This window comes from Periplaneta americana, chromosome 2 (genome assembly GCF_040183065.1).
Source record: "Periplaneta americana isolate PAMFEO1 chromosome 2, P.americana_PAMFEO1_priV1, whole genome shotgun sequence".
Taxonomy (NCBI): Eukaryota; Metazoa; Arthropoda; class Insecta; order Blattodea; family Blattidae; genus Periplaneta; species Periplaneta americana.
In genome coordinates this window covers 2,364,032-2,389,379 of record NC_091118.1, presented here as the reverse complement: position 1 = coordinate 2,389,379, position 25,348 = coordinate 2,364,032, and the positions used below count along the sequence as shown (strand labels likewise).

General features: G+C 36.0%; 1 protein-coding gene across 2 annotated transcripts in view; it reads right to left on the bottom strand.

Annotated features, from left to right (window-relative positions):
• The window catches only part of LOC138711866 (1-phosphatidylinositol 4,5-bisphosphate phosphodiesterase delta-4-like), a 107,107-nt gene that overhangs the window by 20,305 nt on the left and 61,454 nt on the right, over positions 1 to 25,348 (bottom strand). For both annotated transcript variants that reach the window (XM_069843122.1, XM_069843131.1), the window contains exons 5-13: positions 21,375 to 21,490; positions 18,830 to 18,987; positions 15,626 to 15,743; positions 13,152 to 13,237; positions 11,002 to 11,211; positions 7,105 to 7,283; positions 4,617 to 4,707; positions 3,956 to 4,135; positions 476 to 617 (exon numbers count right to left, since the gene is read on the bottom strand). In XM_069843122.1, coding sequence (XP_069699223.1) covers positions 476 to 617; positions 3,956 to 4,135; positions 4,617 to 4,707; positions 7,105 to 7,283; positions 11,002 to 11,211; positions 13,152 to 13,237; positions 15,626 to 15,743; positions 18,830 to 18,987; positions 21,375 to 21,490 — 1,280 coding nt within the window. The remainder of the gene's footprint in view (positions 1 to 475; positions 618 to 3,955; positions 4,136 to 4,616; positions 4,708 to 7,104; positions 7,284 to 11,001; positions 11,212 to 13,151; positions 13,238 to 15,625; positions 15,744 to 18,829; positions 18,988 to 21,374; positions 21,491 to 25,348) is intronic.

Genomic DNA, 25,348 nt, shown 5'->3' with positions numbered 1-25,348 from the left:
AATGTGAGAATATGCCCTGAAAATGTTATTCAATTATCTCTGTTATTGTTTGAGATATTACGTATTAAATGTTGAAAAATGTAAAATAAACGAACTGCGGATATTCAACGGAGAAGTTTGAGCACAGAGTAAAGGACTGGAGCACAGCGGGTATTTAAAAATGGTGTAATAGCAATTATTTTCTTCCTAACGACCTTCAAATTTCGCTCAAATGAAGTCAATACTATGAAGTATTTTTAGGCTAAAAATAAAAAACGTTAATTTTGATACATTCCTGCAGGTCCTTCCCCTCAATGCTGAATAATAAAATGTGCTCCCCCCTCTAGCAGTTCAGAAGTGTCCTGAAATCTAAGAACAACTGTACCGCATGCCCCATGGAGCCACAACTCTCTGCACCATACCTCAGCACCCGGTGATCACTTCTTACTGAACCATTTCTCAAGAGAAGCTTACAGTCGACACTTGTCTCGCTCACCTGTCGCCAACTGCATTAGGATCGTAGTCAGTGCCTCCACACAGATATTTCGGCTTCAAGACATAACCACAGCCACCATTTTGTCGAAATTTCGATTCGTTTAAGAAAATAGGTCTTCTTGAGCTCTGGTAGTTGAGGGCAACTGTAAAATAAATAAGCATTACGTGACAAAATGCAGACAGGAATACGGCAACCATCATTTTCTATTGTTACTGTTAGTGCAGTAAACAAAACAGCGTCACCATTTTGTGTTGTTATTTTTTTCTTGTATCTGAAGTTTAATAGTGATATTTCGTTAACTATTTGCATTAGAAACATGCAGTAAAAGCCATTATTATTCTAATTTTTTTAGGTTACTTTCTGCAATAGTTAAGGCTACTAAAAATGTAAATTTATGCTGAAAATACTCTGTTTTTTTATTACTACTTATTCTCTACAGGCTAGATTTGTGAACTCTTGTGTGTCAAATCTAGTGCAAATACTCACTGATATCAGTAGAAGTACAGAATATAGTTCTATGACCCTCACCCTGTATATATCAGTGGCTGTTCGTAACACACTGTAACTTATAGATGGCTGCAGTTAACTTGTATATATAAATTTTTGCCTACATTTTGAAAATGGCCTTCAAACCATGCAACTTTCACTTAACCCCAAAAAAGGAAAATTAGGTAACACAGTATGAGAAAGGAGTTTTCTTTTTACAATGGAATTACGAATGAAACATAATTATGTACAGAATCAGCTGTTAATAAAGGCATATAAACAATTAAAATCCCAAATAATATTGCAAATATTAGATACTTTCCTTGAAACAGTCTTACTTGAAAAGGAAGTAATACCAGAATATCCTACTTTCTTTGCTATGAGATAACTTATCGATAACTTTCTCGTTGAAATTGGGAATGTTCATGATAAAGTCGTTTTCCAGTGAAAGCATTGCTAATGCTGAAATCCTCCCCTGGTATTTTTCACGAACGTTTTTATTCTCTCTAATGCAGAGAAACAATGGACACTCCACTAAAAATGACAACTTTTTTCCTAATAACATTTTTTTCAGACAAATTTTGAGAGCATGTTTATTATGTAAAGGACTAACAAAATCCAAATTTGGAACTTCCAAATGTTTTTGGCTTTTGATTTTTTACCTTTTTTCTAGAAAGATTTTCAAACCACATGTCTATTAAAATTCTCCTCTGCTACATTCATGTAGTAATTTTAAGGAGCCAACTTTAGAATAAAAAGTTACTAGATTTATAATCAGAAATCTGTAAAATAGAATTCTTTGTTGAAAAAATCATTTTGACAGCTTTTTAAATGCCACGGCCCCTTGTAGCCTTAATTTTAAAACATTTTTAAACATATTTGTAATCAGAATTGAACTAAATCCATTTAGGGTATGGAAACATACATTCTAAAGACGTGAAATAGCCAATATATATATATATATTTTTTGGAAAATTTTCATGACTTTCAGCAAGTCTCCCCTTAACTTCAACGACTGCACACAAAGTGCCACCACCAGTTGCAATACACAGCTTAATGGCTCTGTTAGTGGAAAAGCTATGCTAGATGTGGGCGGATGAGCAACGAGCAAAAATTCTGATTGTCAGCAGTTGTCACACCTCGCTGGACTGAATGAAAACTAATGTTGAGTTGCTGTTAAAGGAATCACTCCTCAGGAAGAATGAATTGAAATGCTACAATTTAGTCTCGATTCTATTAAAAGAATACAACAATTGTGGTGGTAAAGATGGCACCATAAGTAATGTCATTAATTTCAAGGGGTTGTTCTTTGAGATATTTCAAACAAAAAAGTTTAATATACAGTTTTGCTCGTTTTTGCTTTCTTTTCGAAAAAAAAAAATGTTTTATATGAAATATTTCGGAGCGTGTTTTGGGAAAGCCGTTGATTTAATTCCCAATATGCTCAGTTAATTTCAGAGAGCAGAGTATTATGATAATAAATGATTGAAAGAATTTTAGTTTTGTCTTCGGAAGATGTATTATATTGCTTTTGCGTGTTAAATATTAGGTACAGTACCAGGTTGACTAGTTAGCCTGTTATGGGCTATCTTCAGAAGTTGTGTAATCAAGATGTATTATAATATTATGGATTTTTTTTTCATTAATTTGTCCTACAGAATAATCTCTGTAATGTTAACAATTAATATTTGAGGAGAAAAATTCGCTCTGGTGCTGGGGATCGAAGCCGGGTCCTTGGTTCTACGCACCAAGCGCTCTGACCACTGAGCTACGCCAAATTCAGTCCACAACACCAGACCGAACCCTCCTCCTTCATTGTTTCCGTTTGTGGCCTGACTCCAAGTTAGGCATATATGAGTAGCTTAATATCAAAGACGGACATCTGACCTCAATCAAAATCTAGATACCTGTGGTTTTTTATACAATTTTTCATGCTTTTTCCAGTTATAGTGAAACCATATGCAAACTCTAACACTACTTTTATAAAATAAATTGTGTTAAATATTACAGAGAACACTGTGAATTAAAAAATTGTCTCTAGATCAAAACTATGGAGATGACAGATGTCCGTCTTTGATATTAAACTACTCATATGTTGACGTATATGTCTAGTGTCAACTGCCATTATATTCTCATAGCTAGCAGTGCATCATAACTGCGGAATCCCGGCCAAACAAGTCACTCAGCTGAGTGTGCTCCTAGTATAATGGCAGTTGACATTGGACATATACGTCAACATATATGCCTAACTTGGAGTCATGCCACAAAGGGAAACATTGAAGGAGGAAGATTCGATCCGGTGCTGTGGATTGAATTCGGCGTAGCTCAGTGGTCAGAGCGCTTGGTACGTAGAACTAAGCACCCGGGTTTGATCCCCGGTACCGGAGCGAATTTTTCTCCTCAAATATTAATTGTCAAGATGTATTAGTTTTGTGCTTTAAATGTGCAGAAATTTGATCTGAACAACTGTAACAATGTAAAATATATTTGCAGAACAGAATGTTACATTTGTCCGGATCATATTTCTGCACATTTAAAGCACAAAACTGAAATTCTTTCAATCATTTATTATCATAATACTCTGCTCTCTTAAATTGACTGAGCATATTGGGAATTAAATCAATGACTTTCCTAAAACACGCTGTGAAATGTTTCATATAAAACAATTTTTATCTCGAAAAGGAAGTAAAAACGAGCAAAATTGTATCAAGCTTTTATGTTTGAAATATCTCAAAGAATAACACCCTGAAATTAATGACATTATTTACGTTCAATCTGTATATCATTGTGTTTGTTCACAATTGATAGACTGTCATCCATCTCTTAACACATCACTCCCAGTTCCTCTACACTGCTCCAGGCACATCTTGAACACTGTTCATGATGTCGTAGTTCTTTTGTTATCTCAGTGTTATTTGTGGGTAGTTACTCTGGCACGGTATTAACCTTAAGTTGTTGGCACATCTAATCTTTCACTTGTAGTGACGCCCTTACCGATCTGACAGCCTACATTCCACAAGGGAGTGGGCTTGTAATTGGAGGACCCTGTTCGAGTCCCTGAAGGGTAGATCCTGCTCAGCTGTCGGGCATTGTACTGCACGAACTCTTTGCCACTCTTCTCAATCAGGTCCTGAGCCTTGGCCTCCGAGAACGAAGACATCTGGTAGCATTTTCCTGCAACACAGCACAGCACTGCGTCACCTACAAGCTGGTAAGTTATCTTTGAAAAGCTTTCCGTGAAGAAAATGTATTTTATTTCTATAGCGGCAAAACCTTTAAACAGCTTCTTCAGCACACCACGATCTATGCTTCAGACTGAAAGCAGCTGTCATATCTTTATAATGTGAGGAAGTTTGTTGACTGGATTGGCGGAATATTGGTTTGTTTTAATAGTCCAAATATAATTTTCAGAAAAAGAAGAGTCAAAAGAGAAATTAAAACAAATCACCCTAGAAACAATAAACAACAGATAGCCACCAGGAGAGTGGCTGAGAATATATACAGATGGTTCTCTCCAGCAACGAACTGAAAAGGCAGGAGTGGGAATATTTTATCAAAGGGGATGAAATAAGTATAATTCTAAAAGTTACAACAAAGCTAGTTAAATGAAGATGTGAGATACAACTTTTAACAATCATTCTGCACGCGTACTCACCATTAGTTTTCGCTTCTTGGAAGCCATGGAAGTGAACAGCCTGGCAAATGTTCACCAGGCTGGACAGCCCTTCTGCCACCACTTTCTTCTTCTGCAACAAAGAACAACAGCAACTTAAAAAGGACATTCATTTTACCAAGAAACAGGAGCTGAACCAGCAACTTCTTGCTAAAAATGCTACCGGTACATTTATTTTATTTCTGTCACAACTTCTATGCTTCTTCTTTTGGCGTACGGCTAAGGATAAGGTTTATGGGAGAAGATCACAATCATTTGAGCAGATACGTGACTGCATTTCAAGACTTTGATGGACACCACACGCTGCATTGTAATGTGTGACGTACTGGTAGTGTAGCTGACAGGTTCCAGGATTGTATCAGAGTTGACAGAGGAAATTTCGACCACCTACATGATTGAGATACATAAATAAAGGCTGAACATAATTGTCTGTGCGTTTGTATACCAATGTCTACATATAACACAAAAAACACACACAGACAATAGCAGGCAGTAGAGCAAGTGGACAGCTTCAAATACTTGGGGTGTACTATAAGCAGTGACATGAGCTGCTGCCAGGAAGTCAAAAGGAGGATAGCAACGGCCAAGGAAACTTGGCAAAGGGGACTTGTATCAGATGAGCTTTCTCCGAAAGAAAGGGGGGGAAGGCGATACACGTTTTCTATTCCTGACACTGAGGATTTTGGTACAAAGAAGGCAAATAGTGCGAAAAATGGCACCGGTACAACAAATTTTGAAACATGGGTATTAAAAATCTTTAATATTAAAGACTATGATACTAAGTTAAGACATTTCAACATCAACAATATCTATATATATAATTTGAACTGGTAATGGAAATTACGGGAAAACAACTGAACGGATTTCAATAAATGGCCCCTCATTTTGAAGCTTGGAACCCAAAGTTTTTCGGAAAAGTAGTAGTTTTCAGTGAAATGTCAATTTTCCTACTTAATTTTCCTATTTTCCAAAATCCATCTGTTGTCAGTTTTGAGAACTAATTTTATCGAATCACGGCCGACTTGATTGAATTTCAGAACAAAACACACACTACAATAAACAATAGGCTATTACACGAAGGCCATGACCTGCAGGATTGCCGACATATTTTGAGCTCAATTCAATTTGTTATTAAAAACTGATTCTGCAGTGTATAATAATTTTCTGAGTACAGCTGTGTATTGGATATTCAAATCTACGAAACTTGAGGTGGTTTGATGACATTATTATCATTAGAAATTAAATATTATTATAGTTAATATCATGATGCATCTATTTTTCATTAATTGTACATAATATTGATGCTATATTGATGACATGAAAGTGAAACGTTTTGAGGTTATGTAAGTAAATGTAGAGAATATCTTAATTTAGATCTTCATTTCTATAATTTACTGAGCGGCTGCTATATATAACTACAAAACTTCAGTAAGATAATAATATTGTTATTAAAAATCAAATATTTTTATACTTATTATCCCAGTGGGGTTGGGTCTTTTTCATATACTTAATGGCGGTGTAGTGTAGATATTGTCATTGTCTTCAGTATTGGCTCGAGAGAGCGCAAAAATTACAGTTCCTAAGGAAAGATCAAAAGGTATTTCTTACTGATAAAATAAGAGGCCTAGAAAATGTTGTAGTCTCCAGATAATTTCAGCAAGATCTATTAGTAGGATAAAATGATTTTACGCTCTACATTTCAAGTTCTACATGCAGCAGCTATACGAAAATGCTATTGTTCGAAAGCTCAGCAAACCTGACATTTTTTAAACTTTCGCCTACAATCCACAATGACCTGAAATAGCTACTGCTATCGTCCTGACATTGATACTTGCGTTTTCGCGTTGAAACTCAAAAACTGAAGTTGGATAGGTTCAAGAGAAAGTATTTGGCCTAAAAAAATCCATTCAGAGGGAGTATGTTTCATTATTATGGAAGCAAATAACTATCAAAAAGACAAGTATTCTTCATTGAAAATAAATCTGAAAAAATTTTATTTTAACGTCTAACGAACTTAGTTTGCAGCATTTGCTGCACAAGCCACTAGTATAATTTATAATCTTGTTATAGTTAAATTTTGTTTAAAATATTGCAATATTATTTAAAAACTTTTTAAAACTTCAATTAGTGATCATTTTTACACATTCAGTCATATGTATCCAATTTTAAATTATAAAATAATTTGTGATCCAATTCACCCCGTCTATTGAGGCGACAATGATCAACAAAAAAAGTTAAAACAAAAATAATAAGTTCAAAACAATGAAAGATAGTTCCATTTGGTAGATAGGATACTGCAAAATAGAAGATTATAAAATTAAACCAGTTTTCATTAGGATCTCATTTACCCTTGCTTACCTCACCATCAGCATGTGTTTCACTTCCTAAGAATTTATTCAATTGCACGGAATTTCCTCTTTGAACACCTGCAGTCTGTTTGCCTGCAACCTGATAAATGGCAGAAACCAACCTGCGATGCGTTGGCTTTCACATCCATGCCGGGTCTGTCCGCATCCTCCTCGTCGTCAGACTCGCTCTCGTTGGGCTTGGCCGACAGCTTCTTGGCCTTCACGATCACCTTCCTCTTGAGAGCTTCGGGTGAGGGCAAGAACGGCATATCCTCAGTCACTGCCTCCGTGTACAGCATGTCTGCAAGCCAGTCAAGTCATTTTCTACATCTAATTACGTTTCATACAAGAGTTGGAAATAAGTTAGATCGATGACAAAATAAAGAATGTATTTATGTGTGCTTTCGACATGCTTAGAGGACATTATGGAACTTAGCATAGCAAATAAGAGTACTGACGGATAACATACCATTTAGAGTTGCTGGATATGAACACAACAGTGCTTATAGTAGACCGGTACACAGCTGAAATCTAGGAAACGAGCCGGCATGGCATACCATTAGAAAGAGGAAATGTGTGTGTCTGTGTGTGTGTCTAATGCTCAACATTTAACCTCTTCCCTTACTATATATTTTACCAGTTTTGTGAAAAAAAGTGACATCTATATATATAATTTGAACTGGTAATAGAAATTACGGGAGAACAGCTGAACGGATTTTAATAAATGGCCCCTCATTTTGAAGCTTGGAACCCAAAGTTTTTCAGAAAAATAGTAGTTTTCAGTGAAATGTCAATTTTCCTACATCATTTTCCTATTTTCCAAAATCCATCTGTCGTCAGTTTTGAGAACTAGCTGAAGTAGCTAATTGCATTTCAGAATAAAACAAAACACACACTACAGTAAACAATATTACACGAAGGCCATGATCTGCAAAAATGTTGACATATTTAGAGCTAAAATTAAATTGGTTATTAAAAACTTAACTTACTAAAAATAATTTACAGGTTCGATTCTGCGGTGTGTAATTTTCTGGGTACAGCTGTGTATTGGATATCAGAAACTACAAAACTTGAGGTGGTTTGATGACATTATTACCATTAGAAATGAAATATTACTGTAGTTAATGCCGTGATGTGACTATTTTTCATTAATTATACATATTAATGCTATATTGATGATATGGAAGTGAAACGTTTTGGGGCTATATAAGTAGATGTATAGAATAACTTAAATTAGATTTTGATTTCTATATTTTGCTGAGTGGCGGCTATATAGTATATATAGTATATGTTACTGAAAGCTATAAAACTTACGTAAGATAATAATATTATTAAAAATCAAATATTTTTATAGTTATTAATCAAGTGGAGTTGGGTCTTTTTCATATATTTAATGGCGGTGTGGTGTAGATATTTATATGCGTGGTTCTCTTCAGTATTGGCTCGAGAGAGAGTATCTTTCATTATTATGGAAGCAAATAACTTTCAGAATGTCTGGTATTCTTCATTGAAAATAAATCTGAAAAATGTTTATTTGAACGTCTAATGAACTTAGTTTGCAGCATTTGCTGCACAAGCCACTAGTATTTCTTTATTTTCGTAAAGAGGTCATTTAATATTACAGAATCACTGTACATCACTAATTTTCTTACATACCTAAAAATCACTATGAAATAGACATACATTCATACCTGAATTATTATCCCGGGTTATCTCGTGCACCTTGATTCCAGCTCTGGTAGTTGTCCCACTTTGATTTTCTCCTGAACTATTTACCAACTTATGTTTTTTATGGATTAATTTATGAGGTACAATACCAGTGCTGTTATCAAGGCGTTAAATGTTGCTTGTCGTGTGATAGACTCGAAAGCAGGGTATTACGCACAGTGGCACATTGCATTCCGAACAGTAGTATCTGCTCTCCTATATGAGAGCGTTTTGGGAAGAATGGTGTAGCAGTCATTGAATATTTGTGCCAGTACATCTGTTCTTCAGGTTTGTGAATAATGTCCTGCAGTATCACTATGCCCAAAAGTAAGCTTACAAGTATTTCAGAGTCTGTAGTAGGCTGCCACGAATTATTTTCAGCATTCTGTGAACACTTATTGGCATCCCGAATCGTCTCCTCGAATATAATGTTGATCAGGTCATTATCAAAGAATAATTTAAAAAATTGAGAATTATCGTTATGAGAAACAATGTTAAAATTTCAGGGAATGGGGACCTCGGAGGTGCAGAAGAAATGGTGCCAGATGTCTTCTATTCAAACCACTGTCGAAAAGACGCGACATCAACTGATCTGAATTTGTTTGTTGGTCTGTAACTTCGTCTTCTGATACCGATGTTTCATTTCGTAATCTTCTACAGGAATATATTCCTGATCAAAAGTTTCGGAATCACTAACTTGATCCATCTTTACACACAACAGCACAAAAACCACTAAACACAAACAGAAACCACCAAAACTAACTAGCATCTACTCACTACTGTGTGTGAATGCTATATGAGCATAGAATTCCACATAGAAGTACAAAACACACCACTAGATATAGCAATATCACTAACTTTTGTAGCCATCTAGTGAGGAAAAGGTTAATGAAAGAATGGAAACGTATATATTCGGGATATAATCCTTAGCAGCGAAAATGGGACTCAAATTAGTTAACTCGGGTTAATTAATTTTGACACAAGTTAGCAACCCGAGTTAACTTGGGTTAATCGGGGAAGTGGTTAACAGTGAAGTTATTCTCTTTCCTGCTCCCCAGTATTTAGATGTAAGGAGTAAGACGAAATGTGAATTCAATACACTAGCCCACCTTCATGCAAGGTTACCAGCTATCCAAAGAGTTTATTACATTTAGTTTACATTTGATTTATTCTGAATACGATGAAAGCTCCTATAAATAATTTCAATGAACTTTTTATAATTTTCATGTAAAAGGTCTAGAACTTCTATCACTTCTCGATGGACATGGTTCGTATAACAGAAGGTACCGGTAACTCTGTTTTCCTCATTATTGCGTCACATGTAAAAACAGAACAGTTCTCATCTCCGAAAGTCTCAGTTTAGTTCCAGATTGTGCATGACACGTGTGAGATCAATATCTGTTTCGAATTGTTAGAGTAAACAACGTGTTCAACATGTGAAAGAAAGGAAGTTGGGAAGATGTGGCTCTTGTGCAAAGTACTTCATTGTACAAGCTCTGGCATCATCAACTCTACTATTCCTAATTATTAGAAAATCAATAACTGAAGAACGAAACCAATCGTACTCTTTTTGATTTTGCTAAGGGTGAGTCGGAATTGGTTTCAGGTTTTAATGTTGAATATAGAAGTGGTGGTTTTGCATTAATTTTTTGCTTCAGATGCAACAATGAGGGTGCTATTCATAGACATTTCGCTAGACCCGGCTATCGACTGATTACTTATAAAGGATTCATATCATATCGCTAACACTGGTTTATGAATACGGAAAATGTTAGTTCACTGATCATCCACGAGAAGCCCGTGCTAAGAATGTCTATGAATATGTGTCTTACCCTTTAAATAAAATGTAATACATTTTGAATCTTGCGTACACTACTTTTAACACTTGAATATAAGTAATTGATTAACTAGCATCAGACAAGACTGCGATAGTATCAAGAGAACAAGCAACAGCAAGAACAACAAAAACAAAAGAACCAACAACAACAATTAAATTACATTACAATAATTTAGGCTCTATGTTTAGGGCCTACAGCTCTATTTCATTCACCCTACAAGCCCGCAGCATGTCCCTGAAAACCTCTCCACAAGCACAGTCATCTACACTTTCATTTTTTTAACGACGCTCTGTTAATGAACGTCAATGTAGCCTAATTGCTGATAGTGAAATCAGTCCGAAGATCGTCCATTAGATCATCTGACATTAGGTTTACAGCTCGAAATAACCAACATGTCTCGGGGCACGCTAATCCCTTGACCACGCCTGCCAGACTCGACCTCTAGGTTGTATCCTATCATTTGACCCTACGAACCTTCCAGAATGTCCCTGAGGTGCTTGGCCAGCACTTCCTGCTGCTGCTCGCTGCAGTGGTTCTCCAGGGACAGGATCACAGGGTACTCCGACGTGTAGAAGGCGTAGGGCTTGATGGCGTCCACCAGCACATCCCTGAACAGGATCTTGGAGGTCAGCGTGTAGCCGTGGTAGATGATGGGGTCACCCTCCGGGCCGTCCCAGCAGTCCACTGCAACACCAAGTACCAGGATGTCATTGACGGTCATTAAAATCACCAGCATCATGTTCCATACCAATAACACTAATATTCTATATCATGTACAAGCACATTGAAATTGTTAGCACTCGTAAACTACTACCACTACCACTACCACTACCACTACCACTACCACTATTATTATTATTATTATTATTATTATTATTATTATTATTATTATATTATTACTGTTATTATTATTATTATTATTATTATATTATTACTGTTATTATTATTATTATTATTATTATTATTATTATTATTATTATTATTATTACTATTGCTATTATTATTACTATTATTATTATTACTATTATTATTATTATTATTATTATTATTGTTATTATTATTACTATTATTATTAGACTATTATTACTACTACTACTACTACTACTACTACTACTATTAATATTATTATTACTCTTATTATTACTACTACTACTAATACTACTATTACTATTATAATTATTATTATATTATTATTATTATTTTTTTTTTATTTATCTTTTGAAGAGGTGGAGAAGTTCAAATATCTGGGAGCAACAGTAACAAATATAAATGACACTCGGGAGGAAATTAAACGCAGAATAAATATGGGAAATGCCTGTTATTATTCGGTTGAGAAGATTTTATCATCCAGTCTGCTGTCAAAAAATCTGAAAGTTAGAATTTATAAAACAGTTATATTACCGGTTGTTCTGTATGGTTGTGAAACTTGGACTCTCACTTTGAGAGAGGAACAGAGGTTAAGGGTGTTTGAGAATAAGGTGCTTAGGAAAATATTTGGGGCTAAGAGGGATGAAGTTACAGGAGAATGGAGAAAGTTACACAACGCAGAACTGCACGCATTGTATTCTTCACCTGACATAATTAGGAACATTAAATCCAGACGTTTGAGATGGGCAGGGCATGTAGCACGTATGGGCGAATCCAGAAATGCATATAGAGTGTTAGTTGGGAGGCCGGAGGGAAAAAGACCTTTGAGGAGGCCGAGACTTAGATGGGAGGATAATATTAAAATGGATTTGAGGGAGGTGGGATATGATGGTAGAGACTGGATTAATCTTGCTCAGGATAGGGACCGATGGTGGGCTTGTGTGAGGGTGGCAATGAACCTTCCGGGTTCCTTAAAAGCCAGTAAGTAAGTACTACTATTTTTATTACTACTTATGTTCACTTATCTCCAATGACAACAGCATGGAATTAAATATTTCCAAGAGAAATGCTGTAACTTTCATTGAAAAAAAAAACTGATTTTGCTAAATTTAAGTACACTTTAAAACAAAGTCAAATTAACAGCACAAATTGAGTCATATATCTTGAAGAGTAAAGATTATTTTCATAAACATGTTTGATATTATTAATTTAGAACCACAAAGTTTGAATGCTGGGTTTGATACAGTCAAAAACTTGTTGCTTACTGATGAACATTGATGAACAAGTAATATTAACCCAGTGAAGTACTAGTTACCACTTGTTCAATTTATCCTGTAACTTAATAGCTTGTAATTGACCATCGCAATGTTCTACTAGTTTGAGGTAAAGGCAAAAAAAGATCATAATAATTAATACTCTTCAAGAACTGAGAAAAGCCATAATTTACAGCGAAATATAAAAAAAGTTCAGATGCTGGTTTGATTCCATCAGAATTTTTAAAACATCTTGGAAGTAATGCTCTGAAATTGTCTTAAAATATTTAATCAAATTCCGTAAGCAGAAGTTCCTGCTACATGGAAGAAAGCAATCACAGTTCCAATAAGAAAACTTATTTCGATACAGTTCAGACCAAACTGTGTGCACTGACCTACTGTTGGCCAAATAGTGATTTGGCAGGCTAGCAGACAAACAGATAAACATACAAATAAGATAGAGAGTGTAATATGTAAGTTTCAGTAGTGAGTGATGAAGCTTACATTCCACGCATCGGCAGCCTCTCTTGAGCGCATCGATGTACCCCTCCACGCTGCTCTCTCCACTCAGTTGGTTGCCTGTCAGATACCTGCACATGCAAATGGATATTGTATTGTATTGTATTTATTAACATTCCATGGTATTCATACATTGCTTACAGCTAGAATATGAAACAAGTCAAAAAACTTAATACTATTATAAAGTCTTAATTCATAGTCACAGTCTAGATGAAATATATACAGACGAGATTTACAATATAGTCTACTAGTACAACACAAAGTTTTAGTATCAATTTCATGAAGCGTTATTGAATGTCATGAATTCACCTACAGAATAGAAGGCGTGAGAAATTAGGTACTTCTTTAATTTGCCCGAAATAATTTTATGTTTTGAGTTGCATTTTCTATATCGATAGGGAGGCTATTAAAAATTTTACTGCCATATAACGCACTCCTTTTTGATAGCACGATAGACTTGCTGATGGAGTATGAAAGTCATTTTTTTGACGTGTATTTATGCTATGAACTGTTGAATTAGTTACAAAGTTTTCACGATTACATATGAGGAAGATTATTAATGAAAAGATATACTGACAAGCCATGGGCATTATTTGTAGTTTTTTGAAAATAGTCCTACACGATTCCCTAGATTTGGCACCTACCATTATTCTAATTACTCTTTTTTTGTAGTAGGAATATATTGTTACTATCTGTGGAATTTCCCCAGAATATTATTCCAAAACTCATTACCGAGTGGAAGTATGCAAAGTATATTGTTTTTAAGGCATTGATATTTACTATCTTTTGCATAGATCTAATAGCAAAACAAACTGAATTTAGTTTGGGGGTAATTTATTTAATATGATTTTTCCAATTTAACACATTATCGATTTTTAAGCCAAGAAATTTGGTTGTTGTTGTTGTTGTTTCTAATAGGAATCTATTGTTAATTATTGCGCTAGAAATTTGCGAGGTTGAATTTGGGAAAGACTCGATATTCAATTTCACAGGAGGCTGAGTGAACCTAGGGTTATTCTGGAACATTTGGCAACAAGAAAAATCTCACTGCTACCCAGGATTGAACTCAGGACCTTCCAGTCCGTAGTCAATTCTTCTATCAACTCAAATACCTGTCTGCCATAACTTGTCAACTCAATATCTAATGTAAACTTTTTAAATCGTGAAGCAAAAACTAAAATTAAGGAAATTAGAGTGACAGATATAACAAAAGTAGTTATCACAGCTCTATTGTCACTTCCAGTACTTGCTGGGGCAATTCATAATATTATTAACCGATCGAAACAGGTATAGATACATAATTTCTTGATAAATGTATAGGATTACTGAAACATCAGGGCATTTCAAGTCACTGAAACAGTTAAAAACGACGTTCACATAAAAAACATTAACAAAATAATGTAATGAATTTAAATACTATTATAGTCACAATCATGCCATGGTATGAAAGAAAAATTTCACAACCTCGAGCGGGAATTGAACTTGCGACTTCCTGTTCTCCAGTCAGGCGCTCTACCACTGAGCTATGAAGGGATAATTCCAAGCCTTTGGCGTGAGACGAACTCGATAGCTCAGTGGTAGAGCGCCTGACCGGAGAACAGGAAGTCGCAGATTCGATTCCCGCTCAAGGTTGTGAAATTTTTCTTTCATACCATGGCATGATTGTGACTATAATAGTATTTAAATTCATTAATATGTCACATCAACGGACATGTATACGTCATCAAACATCGTAAGATGAAGATTACATTTGTAAAAATAATGTAGTTTGTTTTCTTCGAAAGAAAGCTTTTAATGAGAAAAAGAGCTTTTTCTGAGGACATCTGGAAAAAGAACTAAGGAAGAGAGTAGTGAAATGCTTTGTATGGAGCGTGGCAATATTTTTATTATTATTATTATTATTATTATTATTATTATTATTATTATTATTATTATTATTATTATTATTATTTATTCTAGCCACAAACCTTCTCTTCGACTTAGCCAGAAACAAAAGAAGCTGATACCAGTACAATTTACAAGTTAATAATTACATACTAATATTTAAAGAACACTAAAAATTTAATGTAATTATACAAGCATAAGTTGAGTAAAATAATGCAAACATACTAAATAATAATTACAAAATAATATAAGGCTAGAAGTTACACTGAATGAATATCCAAGCGGTAAGTGAACCAATATTACGAATTACAAGAATTACAAATTGAAAATAAATTATGACATTATTATACACACAAAGGAGAACTGAATATGAATGAGGAAGAAAGGAAATATTTTCAGAAAATAGTTAGTAAAATATGTTCTACTGTGGGGTAGAAACATAGTTTGTGTTCCACTGTAGTGCTCATATTTTTTTGTGGGATGAAAAAGCATTAAAAAAATATTACATAAAGAACAGAAGAAAATGGGAACCATTGCAAAATATTTGTGTACAGGAACTTCGGCCTGCTACTCACGTGTTGTGTGACGACGCGATGTAGTAGTGTGACAGAGGGTACGTCATGTCCTGGTACACGACCGTGTGGCGCAGGTTGAAGACCTCGAACTGCTTCGACATCAGGATGCTGGTGAAGCCTGGAACAACATAAACAACATACTTTTATTTTTTTTATCTTGTACAGAGGATAGACCCGAAGGCTTGCACTGCACTTCTGTGAATGACTGGGTAGCCGAACAGCTGCCCTCTTGTACAAGTACAGCACACCACACGGTGAACTTAACCCGGGCTATTGTATGGATGATGACATGTGAATTAATGGTGGCGAAATGAGTCCGAGGTCCAACGCCGAAAATTACCTAGCAATTCTGCTTCAATTGGTTGAGGGAAAACCCCAACCAGGATTTGAACCCAGGCTCACTCTTTTCACGCTAACCATTACTCCACAGTATTGGACAAGAACACGCTTGTTAGCCTCTACTTTCCTTTGTAATTTATTCCCTTCCCCTCATTATTTCCCTCTCTTAACACTCTCTCATTCTCTTCTTCTTGCTTTCCGTCCCTTCGTACCTTTCTTCAGCCATTCAAGTATTGTTAGGCCTATTATACTTCGTGGTAAGCATCCAGATTTTCGGGTTACATTACTCTTATATCAGAATTAGTGTTGTTCATGTCTATACACCATGTCCCGCTTAGAGGGATCAAAAGAAAGTGCTAATTTGAAGTATAAATAACACACTACAAAGACATCTCAACACACAAAAAACACAAACAAATAAATACGACCACACAGGCGTATACAAAACTCACATGCAATACTTGCGATAAGTTCTACATTGGACAGACAGGCAGATCATTCCAAACTCGATACAAAGAACACATTAAAGCAATAACCAGAGGACACAATACATCTACATACGCCGATCACATAACCAATGCTAACCACACATACAATAACATAAATACAGACATGGAAATCCTACACATACAACCCAAAAACCAAAAACTCAACACACTAGAACAATATGAAATACACAGACACACTAAAACACACCCTGATCAAATTCTCAACACACAGATCAATTTCAGTACACACACACTATTTGACACAACTTTTCAACACTTTTCAACAATCAAACGCACCCACACAACAGGCAGAGAAGTTCGAGATGATGACGAGATCTAGTAGGCTCTGAGGATGGTGTGATGAAGCACCGAAACAGCTGTAAACCGCACAGACTTACATAATTAACACGAGTAAGTCCACTAGTTAATCAATTACTTACATAAATAATGGTTTTATAACACAACTTTCTGTATAACTTGCTGTAAAAACTCTCCGAGTTTCGGAGAATGGCCAGTACAACTCGATGTGTGCGCCTCGACCTACCCTGAAGACATCCAAAAGGCACTCAACCTTCTGCCAAGTGTTCCATAACATTTGTGGAGTGATTAGTGCAGCTGTTTTATAATGCGTTGTCTCAGTTTTTCCAAAGTGTCAACTGTACCATGTTGGTACACAACACTTGTCACAAAGCCCCAGAGGAAGGTCAATGGGCGTCAAGTCGGGTGACCTAGGTGGCTAGGAAAGGGTTCTCCTCTTCCGATCAACCTACTGGGAAAGTTTGCATTCAAGAAGCCAAGCACTACTCCATAGTAATGGGGTGGAGCCCCATGTTGTGGAAAAACCGATTCTGGGAGGAGCTGGCCAACAACAAAAGTTCTGCAACATGTCCAGATACACATTCCCTATGACTGTTGCCTCGATGAAGAAGAATGGGTCCACACCTGTGGAGTAACAGTCAGCGCGTCTGGTCGCGAAACCAGGTGGCCCGGATTCGATTCCCGGTCTGGGCAAGTTACCTGGTTGAGGTTTTTTCCGGGGTTTTCCCTCAATCCAATACGAGCAAATGCTGGGTAACTTTCCGTGCTGGACCCTGGACTCATTTCACCGGCATTATCACCTTCATCTCATTCAGACGTTAAATAACCTAGATGTTGATAAAGCGTTGTAAAATAACCTACTAAAAAAAAAAAGAACAAGAATGGTGCAATGATGGAATGTTCTACTGAATGGCGCCAGGCTTGTTTCCACGATAAACGTTACTGTGTATGTGCATGAACTTGTAACTGATTTTGTGCGAGATCGTGCGTATGTGCTTGTTTTCCGCACAGAACCAATACGCGGTAAGTGTGAAATACCACATTCAGTATTCCCAACGTAACACACATAACAATTTCCCTTTTCTTACCGCTTAAGCGCCATATTCATTTTACTGCTTTAGGCTTTTAACATATTATTTTTAGAGACGTTTAACATAGTAATAATTATAAATTGGAAACTTACCACTGCAATTTCACCTAAATTGCATTGTTAATTATTGTTTTTAAATATTTGCAAAAATTAAGTAAACTCTACAACTCCACAAAAGTTACTGCATTCGTGATGCAAGTAACATTAAGGAAGCCGTGAAAAAATCAACAAGACTCCAGATGCCGATGTTATTACTGCAATATGTTATATAAATAATATTGTTAAAATATTAAAATGAAAAATAAATCATTACATAACCTTAACGTTTGTTTTAAGTTCGCATTTATAGACTGGGGGGGGGGGAGGAAGACAGACGTATATCACGGCCTGCTGGAATATAGTAAACACAGAAAACATTTTATAGCAACAATGTTGAAGATAGATATTTTTGTTTTTAAAAGTTGCCGTCATTGAACAGAAACCAAGATGGAGATTTCATTGCAACTAATTAGAAATTCGTCTTTCAGGTATGTAATAAACGATCTTCGCACAAAATAATGTACGATACACGAGCGGTATGTTTGTTTTCATGTTCTCGGAAATTAAAAAAGCTCAACTACGTTCCGCTTTTTCAATCTTTTCCTCGAACATGAAAACTTCAACATACCGCTCTTGTAATGCATTTTACTATTAAACCAATGGTGCAAACTGGACAGTTTCTGCATCTTGTCAGATATAAATCAAAACAATATCATCTGATTTTAAGTGGTTAGCATTTATTTCTCGATCCTTCTAAGCGGGACACTCTGAATTAATATTGCTCTATATTTTCTCCTAAAGTAGTGATCAATTCAGTCATGTAAAAACGAAACTCTGGGCCTACTCTGACTACTGTGAAACTTTCTGCATATACGATTGCTAACTTTCCAGATGAAGTGACAAACCCAGAATGTGATGAAAGCTACATACCGATCAGGGAGGCCTTGCCGGACTGTTTGAGCTGGGACTGCTCAAAGGTCTCTATCAGCGTGTTGCACTGCTCAATGGTGAAGTCCTTGCAGTGTTGCTCCTTCTGGATGAACTGCAGCAGTTCTTGGGCACTCATTTCCTGCCCGTTCTTTGAATACCTGACAACAACGCGAACAACATGTCATACCTAGAAACAACAGCAGCATCTTCTACACAATCTTGATATTTATATGATAGGCATTAGAGAAATTTGAAGTGGAATTTGGATCCTGCTTCATGATCTGTGATTTTAATAAAAGCAATATTTTCATTCTCTGGATATTGACAAGTTTCATTTGTAATAATATCTCAAATTCACTATTTATTTAATTAACTCAATTTTGTATTTTTTCTATCCAAATGCTTTCAGTTTGCCTCTTTTACAATGCTGATAAAGTTAAGAATATGAGGATCATTACTGATATCACTCATTACACACAGATTTCTCTTTGTAACATATGAGATTTCAATTCCCCGAGTTATCCACATGATTCTACTATTGGATTTTGTCAGAATCTTGACTGGAAAATATTTATTGAAACAATTTGTTAATGTAGTTTAAAATACATTAAATTTTAATTTACATTTTCCCCAAGTCTTATTTTATAGATAAGAATTTAAATTATTAACACTTTCATTTTGTGACCCTTTTTTTAGTGTTTGAAGTAATAACTTGAAATTATTGTATTGTGGTTGGCAAACTTGCTGTTATACAAGTATCACGAACCGGAAGTAAGTTCAATTTATTGTTACGGAAATTTTCTGACAGATAAATCATTCTGTCTTTATGTCACCACGGATCACAAATTCCAGATGTGGTTTTTAAAGTTCTTTTATTGATAAATCTAAGTTGGATGTAATTTTCTTAAATCCCCTACTGGCGCCCCATTAACATACAAGATAACACAATCATTTTATATCTGTCCACCAACTTGTATCTCGTAGATTTCACTAATATTATCTTGTTCACTACAGAAATCACATAATGTCAATTTTACCAAATAACATGCATCGGTAATAAAAACACAAGCACCCCTTTTTGAAAGACGTCTACAGAAATTAGAACCAAATATTTATTCATATAGAGACTCTGTAATATTTTCTACTATTTCAGTTATGGATCATATGTGAGCTGTATGATTTTGACGTGCCAAAGCAGCGACCAATTCATCAGTTTGTTTCAATCCCCTAATAATAAAGTTACTGTGTTTAGAATGTTCATTATTAGAAAGTACATAATATTAATCATGTTTTAGTTGATTTCGTTTCAAACTCCTTACTGGTCAGAGGTTTAAGCTGAAAAGGAGCCCTGGACTAGCAATAACTAACACAGGAACATTACAACTCTGTGTTTTAACATGGCTACCCCTGATGCTTTCAGCCAGAGATGGGCATCGTGCCTCACTTGAGAATTTGTGCCTCACTGACCTTCACAGAGCTTATCGCTCTGAGTGACATCATCTTCACAGTCCCTGTTCCTCCCTCACGTAGCTCCTAGGCGTGGGCAGGTTCTATATCAGTTTCATAAGCAATATCAGTGGTGGCATAATGGCATTATCAAAGCAGTGTGTACGCGTTAGAAAACGATTATTTCATGAGAAATGGGAGGAAGAGTTTTTTTGCTGCTTAGAAGGGGAGAACATACGATGTATGTTATGCTCGAAAATCCTATTAGGTATTAATAAATTTAATATACAACGACATTACTCCTCATGTCATAAAGAACATGCTGAATTAGAAGGTAAGACAAATTAAATGTTATTTTTCGTACTATTCCGAAGAGAATTTACGATCTTAACATTTGCATAGTATACTAAATATGACATTATACCTTAAACACGCTGCATTAAAAGGTACGAGGAATTAAATGTTGTTTGTACGTATTATTTCCAAAAGAAATTTACAAAAAAAATATAAAATGTGCGTAGAAAACGAAATATGATTTTCTGAAATTATTTTAGGTCGAGAACGTGCAAATCTATTAAGTAATCTTGAGAAACGGCAGAATATTCAAGAAAATAAACGTAGACAACGTGATGGAATATTATTGGCTAGTTACGCAATTTCTCGCCTGTGATTTAAATCAATTTAGCGTCGGAGAAACAGTAAAGAGGTTTATGATTAAAGCTGGCGAATTAATTTGCCAAATTCAATAAAAGTTTTCGAGTCTCTCACGTTAACCAAGCGCTTTCCTAATAATTCGCCACTGACCGCCTTAGCGATTACGATAAGGTGACGCAGGTCACAGCAGTTTATATTTCCCATCCTACTCTGCAGTCTCCTCTCCTAGTAAACAAACTATTTCAAATTGAGTGCCTCACGTAACCGAAAATTGTGCCCATGTATGCTTTTAGCAATAAGAACTGAAAGGCACCCTTACCTCTATCTTTCAGATGCAGTCAGTTTTTAGTTAAAGAAAACTGTGGTGTGGTATGGTATGGTATGGTATGGTATGCACCTTTCCTGGTCCAAAACAGTATGGTCACCACAACATATTAAAACTTACCTTGTGAACAGTTCCTTTACCTCAGACCTGGACATCAGATTCATATAAAATGTAACGAACTCTTCAGAATCCAATACTTGCTCGCCATTCCTCATGTTTTTGTTTGTGTTTGCACTCTGAAATGAATAAAAATTATATAAGTAAGTGTACTGCAAAGTCATACAAGTAACACTTCTCACTGTAAACAGTGGATCACTGAAATGTTCGAGCGTTCAGTCTTTCCACTGGTAAACATTTCAGTCACTGTTTTCACTGGCATGTAGGCTAAATATTCAGAAAGCAATGAAGTGCGAACACCTCTACTACACCCAAACATACAGTAGAAATTTGCTGGCTCCAGTTTAAGAAGGTACAATAAAACATTTGGGATTTCCTGGTCCCTGATCGGGTCAAAAACCCTGACAGAGCTGATATTTAACTCTTGCGGTGAATTTCTGTGAAGTGCGGAGGGCCTAATTAGTCAAATCCACTCTCCTCACCTCCCCCTGGGATCTTTTAAGATGCGAAACAGAGAGTGGTGTGCGGAAAGCAACGGGAAGGTAATGCATTTACCTTAACCAAGAAACACTGCAAACAAGGTATGATCAGCTGAGAAGAAACTGCCTACTGAAGGATGCACTGGAAGGAATGGTGAATGGGAGAAGAGTTCGGGGCAGAAGAAGATATCAGATGATAGACGACATTAAGATATATGGATCATATGAGGAGACTAAGAGGAAGACAGAAAATAGGAAAGACTGGGGAATGCTGGGCTTGCAGTGAAAGACCTGCCTTTGGGCAGAAAAGTAAGAATGAATGAATATGCATAAAAAAAGACTATTAATATACTGTAGTTCAAGAATCTTATCAAATTACACAGATTATCGTATTTAAAGGCACCTACAAGGAATGGCACAATTTGCTTAGCGCCCAAAGTCCACAAAATGGTACCATGTAAACAATACATAATGGAAATCTGCCCATAAAAGATGGGAGTTTTGTTACACAGTTTCCATATATACGCCATTTGTTGCTGGAACAATATCCATAATTTGGCCCCCAACATGTTTATGTAACTTTAGTTGTAACATATTCTGTGATTCACTCAGATCTCCAATGGGCTTCCTCTAAACTATACAAAAGATAACAATGTTTATTTATTTATTTATTTTGTATTTCAGTAGGTTATTTTACGACGCTTTATCAACATCTCAGGTTATTTAGCGTCTGAATGATATGAAGGTGATAATGCCGGTGAAATGAGTCCGGGGTCCAGCACCAAAAGTTACCCAGCATTTGCTCGTATTGGGTTGAGGAAAAGCCCCAGAAAAAACCTCAACCAGATAACTTTCCCTGACTGGGAATCGAACCCGGGCCACCTGGTTTCGCGGCCAGACGAGTTAACCGTTACTCCACAGGTGTGGACTAACAATGTTTATGTTGTTGTTAACTAATACTGAGTTCTTGGTAATAAAGCCATCAACTCTCTTGCTCTCCAATATTTCTCACACACACGGGTTTAGAGAACATTGCTGAAGATGATTCTGATCCATTTCTTCCTCAAGACTGCACAATGCACAAAGTGGAGAAGAAATAATTCCAGTTTTGTTTTGACAAACAGTCATGCCCTTTGAGTAACCAAAAGGATACAACCGCAGTTTTCTTTGGATATTCAGAAATTATATTTTGTTGTACCGGTACACTGAGATACTCCCATCTTTTATTATTGTAATTTTTTCTAAATGATATGATATATCTTGATATTTTAAGTTCATTAACCTTTCAACTGTTCCGAATGGTAAAGTATACATGGAGTTTTGTGAGATTTTACTTCCGTTCTTAGCAAGAAGTCAGCAGCTTTATTACCAGATAATCCACAGCAGCCATTGGTAAACTAACCTCTGGTTAAGCTTCATCGGATGGTGTATAATTTTCCAATTTTACTTTTAGGTGACAAAATGGCCATTATTGTTGAATCTTAGTTCAGAAAATAGCAGTTTACAAGAAATGGTTTACAGTATCAAGTGAATTATAGAGACAAAAGTCACTACGCAATTTGAAAAGAGAGCACAGGAGACCACCTCTATATCGACCACTTAGACCACTTCAACCACCCGACCAACACTTCAACTCCCTCCATCACCTCAAGTAGTCGAGGTGGGGATCAGTACAATAAAACTTCCATTTTTGTAAATATTATGTAGTCCACACCTGAGGAGTAACGGTCAGCGCGTCTGGCCGCGAAACCAGGTGGCCCGAGTTCGAATCCTGGTCGGGGCAAGTTACCTGGTTGAAGTTTTTTCCAGGGTTTTCCCTCAACCCAATATGAGCAAATGCTGGGTAACTTTCGGTGCTGGACTCCGGACTCATTTGACCGGCATTATCACCTTCATATCATTCAGATGCTAAATAACCTAGATGTTGATACAGCGTCGTAAAATAACCCAGTAAAATAAAAATAAATATTATGTCAAACAATATTTTAAAATGTTTAATAAGTTGTAGCAATGTATAAGTTATTTCAACTCAATTTTGTGGCGTTATTTTATAGACAAATGGTAAATATGGTGTCGTGGAAGAGAAGGTCTGATGGCCTTAACACCACCAGAATATAATATTGCGATACAAGCGTGGTAAGTGCATTATAACAGAATCGAGAAAAGGTTAGAGAAGACGAGACGAAGTCGAGTCCTAGATTCTGTTATGCACTTAACACATGTATTGCATAAATTATTATTAATCATTTTTAATTTAAGTAAATAGTTTGTTTTGGATGCTAACATTTTCATTTGTGATCATCTTTTGTTATTTGATAACCGGTGTCATTCAATTGTTATTATTCGTATTTGTCGATAGGTGTTATTCATTTGTCATTATTCAGCGGAGACTGTGAAAATGTTGTAATAAAATAAATTGTAGAAAATTTAGTTTTGTCATCAAAGAAGTAGGTAAGTGATACATTAATTATACATGAGTGTAAATAAATTGCATACGTTAATGCTTGAATACGTATTTTACTCCAGGGATGTTTTTGCATCCAGCCATGACCCCACGAGTGGTGCTCAGAGCTACAACTGGAAGTCGTCAGAAATGGTTTTTACGCTTACGTCTTTATCTACATTAATTCCTGTTTTCTTACAAATCTCCATTCCAATATATTAATTTAGAAAGAGTACAGGTGAGTGGCGGTTCCTCGGGGGAGGGAAGGGAGGAACGTCCTCCTCACATTTTTCTTCTTTTGAAAGTAAATACCAAATAAAATATGTGCCTTGAAATTCGAGGAAGATTCGATAATTTTTAAGTTCACAGCTATAAGAAAAACTCGGTTGATCGAGTTTTAAACGACGCGTGCTCATGTGCTGTAGAAAACTGTGAGAAAGATGCGAGATTGTCTGTGTGGAGGAAAGGCTCTCCATTCCTCCTCTACTACAGTTAACACACATAGACAACAGCGCACTAGCGGCCAGAGAAAGAATCAGAACTTTAAAGCAAGTAAATGAACGGATAGGGAGGAGATCCTCCTCTGAATCAGTCATGGGCGGGAAATAGAAACCGACTGGTCGTGCAGCAAGCTCGCTACCGCTGCCACCTAATGATGTTGCATTCAACCGGATTATAACACATCTAGGAGGAGACACAACAAAAACAGTTTTAACGCAACGCTATGAAAGACACCATGTAAACTTTTTTTTTTAATTATAAATCAAAAATATTATTCATTGCACTTTATATAGGCTACTATTCATGGTTTGAAACTTTCGAGGATATTTGAAAGTTAAAGTCGGGTTTATATAAAACAAAGAGGAAGTAGTTCTACGTAGTTGGTCCCTGAAATTCACTTGTATTCATTGTTTACTAGACAGGGCAACAGCCAAGTTGTCAGTTTTGTACAAATATATTTGAAACTGAAAGTAGGTACTCCAAACTACATCATTTTAACATAAAAAATTAATCGGCCACCGGCAGCTTTGAACAATAATGTTAGTATGACTTTA